The 10,617-nt window shown below is 37.9% G+C and overlaps 1 protein-coding gene across 2 annotated transcripts; it reads right to left on the minus strand.

Annotated features, from left to right (window-relative positions):
- Positions 1–860: 860 nt before the first annotated feature.
- MRPL52 (mitochondrial ribosomal protein L52) lies at positions 861–7,798 on the minus strand. 2 transcript variants are annotated; one of them, XM_053702310.1, is made up of 5 exons: positions 7,737–7,798; positions 2,847–2,958; positions 2,669–2,736; positions 1,350–1,414; positions 861–1,254 (listed from the first exon to the last, which is right to left on the minus strand). In XM_053702310.1, exons 1-5 carry the CDS (start codon positions 7,753–7,755, stop codon positions 1,105–1,107), a joined length of 414 nt encoding a protein of 137 aa, XP_053558285.1. In that variant the 5' UTR covers positions 7,756–7,798; the 3' UTR covers positions 861–1,104. The 2 variants fall into 2 exon arrangements, with proteins under 2 accessions (XP_053558285.1, XP_053558286.1); XM_053702311.1 differs by having other exon boundaries at positions 7,612–7,746.
- Positions 7,799–10,617: the final 2,819 nt, after the last annotated feature.

Consider the following 10,617-nt stretch of genomic DNA (forward strand, 5'->3'; position numbering starts at 1 on the left):
ATAAGTATATCAATATCTCTGGCATTATTGTGTGTTAAAGGGACATGAAACCCAATTTTTTTTATTTCATGATTTAGAAAGAGCATGCAATTTTAAACAACTTTCTAATTTACTTCTATTATCTAATTTGCTTCATTATCTTGATATCCTTTGCTGAAAAGCATATCTAGATAGGCTCAGTAGCTGCTGATTGTTGGCTGCACATTGATGCCTCGTGTGATTGGCTTCCCCATGTGCATTGCTATTTCTTCAACAAAGGATATCTAAAGAATTAAGCAAATTAGATAATAGAGAATACAATTATAAACAACATTCCAATTTACTTTTATCTGAATCAAGAAAGAAAAATGTGGGGTTTAATGTCCCTTTATCCCCTTGAGTGCTAACGACGGCTCTGAGCCATCGCAATTTGCCCCAGTCAGGTGCGGACGACGGCTCAGAGCCGTCGCTAGCACTCACCCACCTTGAGGACAATCTGGGGTCTCCCATCGACTCCCACCACGTCGATCGGGCCTGTGTAGTGACAGGCATCGTCGGGGCTTCCCGTTTTGTGCAGTGACGTCACTGCGCAACTTTATTTAAAATGTACAATGCACAATATAGGGAAAGGGGACATGCTGCTTAGAAGCTTGTATCTCAGGCATCTAAGCAGCTACAGACCCCCAAGACCCACCGTTGGAAAGGTAAATCACCTAACCTTTCCAACGGTATAAGTCTTGGGGATATGGAAAAAATAAATAAAAAAAAAGTTAAAACAAAATATATTTAAAAAAAAAAAGCTTAAATCCAGCTTAGCACCCAGGTGGGAAATAGCTTAGCACTCAAAGGGTTAAGTGTCAAAAACCCCAATCACAACTAGCTTACAAGTCTATTATCTTTATTGTTCAGACTTAGTACAATTGGTACCAAACATCCCAGCTGACACCTAGCATTGGTAACAGAGAGTGCCTCACAACTAACATGAGTTCCAAACTACAACACATCCAGCATGAAGGTCATTTATGCACCAACATACAATGTGAGTGCCAGCTACATGCACGGTCAGTTACATATATTGCAAGTAAAATATATACAAAAAAGATTCAGATCCTACACAAAAGATGTTTATTTACGGGATGTGTGCTTTTTGGGAACTGCTTTGGACTTAAGTTGGTTCTTTTCTTTTTCCAGTTTCTCTTCCATGAGCCTTTGTTGCTTGTCACGCCAGTTCTGCAAGCCTTGCTCCATTTCTGTGCTCAGTAGGACCACGCGGCGCTGAAATAGGAAGAAAAGTTAATGGCCATAAATGCTGTTTTGGGATGATTTATGGTGTATGTGCAATGTTAATAACATTGTCCTCACACACTTACAGCAAAAGCTTCTCTTTCATCTTTTCTCCTAATTTGTCCTTTTGTAGGTGGGGCTGGGCGTCCATCTGTAAATAGGGTGAAGAAGACAACTATGTCATTTTGGTTTCATTACACAGGCACTTATATTGCAGGATAAACTAACAAGGGAGGAAATAAGAAGTAGCGTTTTAAAACATTTCTAAGATAAAAAAAGGAGGAAAGAAAACCAACTGAGCAATTAAATGGGCAATATGTGAATATTAGACAGGACCCATCTCAGCTTTTTAGCTAAATTAACATTAAACTACAGTCTAGTCAAAATTAAACTTCCATGATTTAGACAGGGCATGCAATTTTAAACAACTTTACTTTTATCATCAAATTAGCTTTTTTCTCTTGGTATTTTTTGTTGAAAGTTAAACCTAGGTAGGCTCATATGCTAATTTCTAAGCCCTTGAAGACTGCTTTTTATCTCAGTGCATTTTGATAGTTTTGCACAGCTAGACAGTGCTAGTTCATGTGTGTCATATGTAAACTTATGCTCACTCCAGTGGAGTTATTTATGAGTTAGCACTGTTTGGCTAAAATGCATGTCAGTCAAAAAACTGAGATAAGGGGGAAGTCAGCAGAGGCTTAGGTGCAAGGTAATCACAGAGGTAAAAAGAGCATTAGTATAACTGTATTGGTTATGCAAAATTGGAGAATGGGTAATAAAGACATCTATCCTTTTAAACAATAAACATTTTGGTGTAGACTGTCCCTTTAAATGAAATTTCCCATAAAATATTTAAATAAACGAACATGTATATCAGCAATTAAGCAATACAGAATTTAAAATATAATTTTGCTAGCAACATTTTCAGTTTTTTCTTTATTATGCCATTCTTATGATTTATTATTATTATTATTATTATTTGCTATGACCAATTAGGACTAGATATAAAACAGCTCCTGGATGGATCCAAGCAATCACTGTGTAGCATGTATGCTACAGCAAGCTTAAGTAAACATGTAAACTAGAGCACGCTTAAGTGTGCACTCCAGCTTCTCTTAAGGGAGTGCAAAAACATATTTAGAAATTAATAACTAAACACTACATTTGCTACTACATTTTATTAAATGGAAATATCTGAAGAAGAGTTGCAACACATATGCTAATACTTCAACACAGGAATGCAGTGAAAGCTAGATTTAAACATGGTGGCACCCATAACTAGAGGGTGGCAGGGAATAATCTCAGTACAATGATTATAAATAAATCTATTTAATGTTTAATGTCCCTTTAAGCAGCAAAATCTAAAATGAAACTAACATTTTCAGTGCACAAACATCCAGATTACCTGCAAAGCTCCAGTCCGGGAGGTCAGCCAAGGGGCCATATTCAGTATTACTGCGAGCAAACCCATGTCTGAGGAAGAAATAAAACTGTGAGGAAACAGCCACATGATCTGAAATCCCCCTTTTGCATTCACTGATTACAAAGGGCTGATGTATTTCTCATGACACTAGTTTACCCACCTTATTCTCCAGTCCTGTCCTGCAGACAATACTGTATTGCTCTGTAGACCTCTGTGTGATACATATAGTGCTGCACTACTTTGCAGCCTCACGCACATCTGCAGACGCGTTACTGAAACAAAAAACGAGAATGGTTGATTAGAGATAATCAGTGGCTAAAAGGAAAAGAAATAAATTAGACTGTTCTAATAAAATACAATGCATGTAGTTATGCTATACATATCTTTGTTAACCCTGTTGCACAGAGAGATGCCCACATACAGAATAGTAGTCACCAAAAGTGGTAATTACTACTTATATGAAAACCATGCAGTTATCTGTTGAAAAGTACTAGAACTGTCTTTTTTCCAATAAAATGTAGTCTTCCTAGACAAGAATTATTATAACAAAATGTCCAGTCTATATAAACACTCAGGAAAATCTCAATTGTTTATAGGTTTTTTAAAAGAACAAAGTAATAGTAAAGGGATGTTATATTTGAAAATATACTTGCACATGGAAACTAGTATGTGAGAGTGTGAAATAAACCTCAGAGACTGCACTATATGGTGCATTTAACTCTACTTACTATAAACACTCCAACTATATTTTAGTCTTTCAAACTTTTGTATTAAAAAATAGTTATTGTTAGTGTGGAACTTGCAGTCATTATTACAGATGTCTGCCCCCCATGCAGGCATTAGAGCCGATGTAAAGCTGTACTGCCCTCTCCAAACCTCTCTTATGTAGCTTGCTCAAGAAACTTTGACGGAAGAAGCCTTGATAGGAAGTCCTTTACAGTGCATGTGCGGTTTGTCTATCACAGGTATTGGAGTGAGCTATAACAGACTGCTATGAAATGTGTAGCACAGCTTCAACTCACTGTAGAAATTGAACATATCTAACATTATATGTAACAGATATCATGTAAACTAACAATAATACTGATTTCCCAGGCTTATACCGCTGTTCAAACATAATATAATTGCAACAAACATTGGGAAATTTCACAACATGTCATCTGTTTTTACACTCACACTATCCTCCCTGTCCTCATTATATGAGGGTGTTAGAGTCTCCTTTTAAAGCCCAGAACACTCTAAATGTCAGCTAGAAGACAGGTAAGTGGCAATAACATGCTACCTGGTGCATAAGGGCCCCTTTTTTGGGTGAGAGTACTCATCTCTTTCATATGAGGTGTTATACCAGTGTTGTATGCTGTCTTTAGGGGATAGAAGCTCATTTGAAGCTATTATATCCCCCAAACGGTAAATACAATAGGTATTTGATTGCCACAGTATTATCAATCAGTTACTAATGGCATGGGTTTTAGAAAACTATTCACCCATTCACCTATAATTAAATCAGAGAGGTAGATAGGAACTATGGAACAAAGAAAATATCCCTGATTATTAGTGGGGCAAGTGATTACAGGTTTTTATCTGGGGTCACTTGCTCCTCTAGATAAAATAGAAACCTTGCAGGTGAATGCCGTATTTTCCTGTCTTTTATGCCAATCACCAATCATCTGCATCTTAGAGAGACATTCAAACTCTCTCAATTGAGGGCCATATATCCCTCTAGATCAGGGGTCGCCAACCTTTTGTACCTCAGGGACCACTAAACTCAAAATTTTGAATCCCATAGACCACTAACATAATTTCTTTTTAAAAACGTACAAACCTGTATATATATATATATATATATATATATATATATATATATATATATATATATATATATATATATATATATACATACATATACATACACACACACACACACATACATACTGTACATAACTAGTATAACCATAGCTAAATTTACATTATATATATTATACTTACACATTTTTAAGAATTATTTTTTGGGATTAACTAATTGAATGACAGAACTGAGAGAATACTTCCAAATGACAGATGAAGGGCGAGTGCCAACTATTGAGCTTGAAACAGAGAGGCAGAAAGTGAGAAAAAGAGAATTATATCTAAAAGGACCACAAGACTTCCAAGTTACCTCCCCAGTTAGAAATGATTAAAAACTATTTATGATCATGGACAGACAGAGTAATAAATTAAGTTTATATCAGAAAGCTCTCAATATGGATGTGAGCTAACCACGACTTATGTTACTGTCAATTACTATAATACTGGTGGGATATGGCTGATCTACTGGATGGCAATTACTGGAATTCAGGTGGAATGGCTTTGTGCGCGGGAAAATTATTAGAATGAAAAACAATTAATATTTAATAAATAAAAAAGAAGATGGTGGGGAGAAAGACAAACAGTGATGTAAGTCCATCTGAAGGAATTAGAAAAACTACTACAAAGAGACAGGTAAAGCGAATAAAATAAATGAAATATGAGAAAAATTTATTTTAAGATTTTCCTTTTTTATATACTTTAATTCCACTATTTCAAGCCAAGACTATACCAACCTCTGCTAACTTTAGAATGAAATCATCTTCCTCTGAGCAGCGTGCCGAGCTGGAGGAGTTAAAAATACAATCTAGCTACGCAAGTTGCGCAGTACTACGCAACGTGCATAGGGAGATTGTAATTTAACTCCTCCTCCGTTGGTTTTCACTGATGTCCAGCCAGGCACTGTAGGGAGTTGGGGCATGGCAGGGGTGACTCCTTCAGAGGAGATTAATTCCTGCTTGATGGTGTCAAGGACCACCAACATCTTCTCGTGGACCACCAGTTGTCCATGGACCACTGGTTGGCGACCGCTGCTCTAGATGGTGCAGGGCCAAGATATGGAATCCAGAAGATGCCCCCCCCATCTGCAGTACCAAGAGAAATGAAGTGTATCTGCCCCAGGACACTTCTTTATATCTGCACGCTGATGTCCCACCCACTGTAGGCTATAGCTGGAGTGGCACTTTAAGACTGTGGGTCTCTGACCAGTTACAAAGAATGGGGATTTCTGGGATCAACAAAAGACAACAATAACAATTATAATAATGGGGGTTGCAAATGAATTTCCATTGCACAAAGGGTACCAGGTAAAAAAAAGTTTAAGAAGCTCTCCTCCAAATAAAGAAAACAGCTCACCTACGGCAAACTTTTCTGCTTTTCAGCGAGTCAAAGTTAATCTAAGAAACAACATTTAGATAACACTACAAGGGAAAACATCAATTACTATTTACAACACGGATGGCCAACTTCTTAACACATGGGGGTCGCAAGTCAATATTTTAAAAGCCTTTAAAGCTGCATACACATTTATGATTATTATACACAGAAATAATATTATACTTCCTAAAAATGTCAGTGGTACAGGGGATTTACCGTAAGGTTGCAGGGTATCTTCATCTTCTATTTCCCCTTTAGAGTGTTATTTTGAGTTTAGGCGACTCAAGCACACATTTTTTCTGCCTTTTCCTGGAGTTTTTTTTCTCTGGGGCCTCAATAAGGCCCTTGGGCCACAAGCCGGCCATCCCTGATTTACATTATCCAAATTACTTCTACACAAGGGTTGCCTGCTGCCCACCACAAAAATACTGGACAATTTCTAGGTGACTGGGCATGATGATAGTTTGGGTCACACAATGTCCCTTCAAAAGCCCCCACTTTTGATCCAACCATATGTATGTTTCACAACTGAGCAGTTACATTTTACCTTTTCACTGCTGCACAACACAAACAATAGTGATTTAACCCCCTTGATTGTTGCATATTTCTTTCTGCTCCATATCTGTAATGCATAGCAGCATAGGAGTCCATTACATTTAACTAAAACCTATGGACTTTTAAAGGACCAGTAAATACAGTAGATTTGCATAATCAACAAATGTATGATAAAAAGACAATGCACTAGCACTTGGTCTAAACTTCAAATGAGTAGTAGATTTTTTTCTGACAAATTTCAGTTATGTTTATTTCCACTCCCCCTGTATCATGTGACAGCCATCAGCCAATCACAAATGCAAATATGTTTATTTTGTGAGCTCTTGCACATGCTCAGTAAAAGCTGGTGACTCAAAAAGTGTAAATAAAAAAAGACTGTGCACATTTTGTTACTGGAAGTACATTGGAAAGTTGTTGAAAATTGCATGCTCTATCCGAATCATTAAAGTTTAACTTTTTCTTGAGTGTCACTTTAACCAGTATTTTTACTAGACACCTGGGAACCCTATTCTGCACACCAGATGCATGAATTAAATTGCTAGTGTAACCAAATGCCTATACAGTACCTCATCCTGCATATCATTTTCACTAGTTTATGCCTAACACATGTAAATTGTGACTCACACTTACCATATTCATCAACTATCCTAATCCCTGAAGTATTGATTAATTTTATTTTCTCAAAACCGTTTCCTTGATGTCTTCTTTGACTGTTTGAGATCCCTTTTTTTTAAACTCCTAGTTTATTCTTACATATTTCAAACTCAAACGTGTCTCCATATTTTAATTTACCTTTTATTTGTCCTAATGTTACCTAAAAAGCTAAATAAATATTTCTGGGGAGATAAACAAAGTCCATTTATCATCATGATTGTGTAAATGTGTCTGACGTCTGTGTGAATTATATGCTGATATTTTTTGTGAATATGTCAATACTCTCAAGCAATATTTCTGTACATTTATTATGCACCATTATTTCAAAATGTGATTGGGTAAATGGAAAATAAAATGCCCCGAGATACTCGTGATATAATACCAGTAACATATAGCCACGTAAATTAAGGTATGGTACAAACAGACCTCCACATAATTTCCAGATATATTGTTGGTTAACTTTGTCCCTTTAGCATGCCTATCCGTATTACAAATACCTGAATTAAAACAAATGTAGATCTTCTTTCACCAGCAATCAAACATTGTATATTGTCCATATGGCTCTGGACAGCTGAACTGCAAAGAAATGTTAATAAATAAAATGTCAAACATTTCCCCTTACCAAACATGGGCGCCGCCATCTTGCCTAAAAGACAGCCCCACTGACGTGATATGATGTCTAACTCTGACGGACTCTCAGAGTCGCCATGTTGCATGTGGCAAAAGACAAATAATTAACATGATGATCTGGGAGAGAGGGAGATACTGCAGCTATCTGTATTACACTACTGTGTAATTACGGTTTTAAAAACTTTTTTTTTTTTTAAATAAAGATAGCTTCTTTTATCCATACTGAAATTATCTTTGTGGTATAATTTTATTTTATTGGGCGCCACCATTTAGAACTATTATAGCTTTACAACGGAACATTTGCAGTATAGGAAATAATATTTTAATGTAAAGCTACTAGAAAGAATGATTGCCAAAGATAACGTTTTGTGCATTTATATCAGAGCTTATGTTACCAAAATGAGCACAGTACTCTGCGTATTATATATTTACTAAGGACTCTAATGTATATTTCTTTCTGATATGTGCACAGGCAGAGCTGGGTGTCAACTCATACTATGAGACATTGCGAATTTGCGACAACTATTTGAACCCTGTATCCCTTTCACGCTGAATCTCGTGAATGTAACATTGGTGCCTAGCCACGTTTGTTAAGGCAGGAGTGAAAAAGAATAAATAGTAGAGATGGTTGAGTTATTTCATCATAGTCAGATCCTACTGGGATGATTGTCCTCACACAATCGTTGTGCGAGAACAGGGTGCATAGGGTTGCCAAGTGTCCTGTATTCAACCGGACAGTCCAGTATTTTAACAGGCTGTCCAGTAAAATCTGTACAAAGACCCCTGTCGGCTAAATGTAAAGGACCTAGGGTTGCCAGCTGTGCGCTATAAAAATACCAGACAACCTATAGGTGACTGGACATGGGTTGTAGCTGGGTTCACACAATGTACCCACAAAAGCTCAACCTTAGGCCCCACCCTTGATCCCATCACATATATTTGTCACAACTAAGCAGTCATTTTATCCCCTTAGTTGCCAGTAACACATGTACGTAGTAGTGATGTGACCCCTTTGGCTACTAGAAGTAAACACCCAGCAATGATTGAACAAACCCCATGGTTGCCTAAAACACATATAATAGAAAATGCACAGTGTAACTTCTTTTTGAGCCATATTTCTAATGCATAAAGGCCTAGAAGGTCCTTTACATTTAGCTGACAGGGGTTTTTAAGTGTCCAATATTTTTGTACAGATTATACTGAACAGCCTGCTAAAATACCGGACACCCTATTTGTATGGTTCAGATCAGCTATAATTAATATAAATTGATATGGACATAAAGGCTTCTAAATGTGGGGACTCTACTATTAAAGGGACAGTCAACACCAGAATTTTTGTTGTTTTAAAAGATAGATAATCCCTTTATTACCTATTCCCCAGTTTTGCATAACAAACACAGTTATAATAATACACTTTTTGCCTCTGTGATTAACTTGTATCTAAGCATCTTCTGACAGCCCCCTGATCACATGACATTTTATTTATTATCTATTGACTTTCATTTTAGCCAATTAGGGCAGTGTCTGCCACAATCCACGGGTGTGCTCACAATGTTATCTATAGGGTTTACCTGAACTAGCTCTCCCCTGCTGTGAAAAGCAAATACAAAAGCATGTGATTAGAGGTGGCCTTCAAGGGCTTAGAAATTATCATATGAGCCTTCCTAGGTCTAGCTTTCAACTAAGAATACCAAAAGAACAAAGCAAAATTGGTGATAAAAGTAAATTGGAAAGTAGTTTATAATTACATGCCCTATTTGAAACCAGAAAGTTTTTTTTGGACTTGACTGTCCCTTTAAGTAATGACAGACCTAGCACCTGTAGTTTCTTAGCTACACTGCACAATTACAAATGCTAATTAGTATGGCTGGTAACCCCAGAGGTAATCACATGACATGATCCTGAGGCTCAGCAATAGCTCTGTAGCTATTACCAGACCAAAGCAGTTCATGACATTTTAATAATCTATTCCCAACATATAAGCACTGGAAACCCAGGATTTATAATGGGAGTTTTGTTAGAACTTAAAGGAACAGTAAACACATTGTAATTAGGAGACATTTCTGTTACTGTCCTATAGAATAACATATCAGCCAAGTGTAAACATTTGTTTAACAAAATAAAATCCTGTTTACTGCAATTGGTTTTCAATAGAAAAACTGCACCCAATACTCACCTTATTTGGAGGAGCCAAATAAGTTTGAGTCGGCAGACAACAAGGCTAAACATTGCCATTAACCCCTTAACGACCGAGGACGTGCAGGGTACGTCCTAAAAAAAAAGTCAGTTAACGTCTGAGGACGTACCCTGCACGTCCTCGGTGTGGAAAGCAGCTGAAAGCGATCCTGTTTGCTTCCAGCTGCTTTCCGGTTATTGCAGTGATGCCTCGATATGGAGGCATCCTGCAATAACCTTTTGAAGCCATCTGATGCAGAGAGAGCCACTCTGTGGCCCTCTCTGCACCGGAGATCGGTGGCTTCCTTCGTTGGTGGGTGGGAGCAGGACCGGGAGGCGGGTGGCGGCCATCGATGGCCCTGGAGATGTGGAGGGGGGCGGGATCGTAGGCGGGGATGCCCGGGGGCACGCACGGACGTGCGCACGTGCACGGGGGGGGCGGGGGCATGCACGGGGAGGGAGCGGGTGGGAACCGCTACACTACAGAAAAAGGTGTAAAATAAAAAAGGTTAAAAAGGGCAATCAGTTAAAAAAAAAAAGATCAGTGAGGTGGTGGGGGTTTGTGGGGGGGGGGAAGCTACACTACAGAAAAAAAAAAAACTAAGAAAAAAAAGCCTTTTTTTGTGCAAGCTGGGTACTGGCAGACAGCTGCCAGTACCCAAGATGGTCCCCCAATAAGGCAGATGGGGAAGGTTACA

This window comes from Bombina bombina, chromosome 2 (assembly GCF_027579735.1).
Source record: "Bombina bombina isolate aBomBom1 chromosome 2, aBomBom1.pri, whole genome shotgun sequence".
Taxonomy (NCBI): Eukaryota; Metazoa; Chordata; class Amphibia; order Anura; family Bombinatoridae; genus Bombina; species Bombina bombina.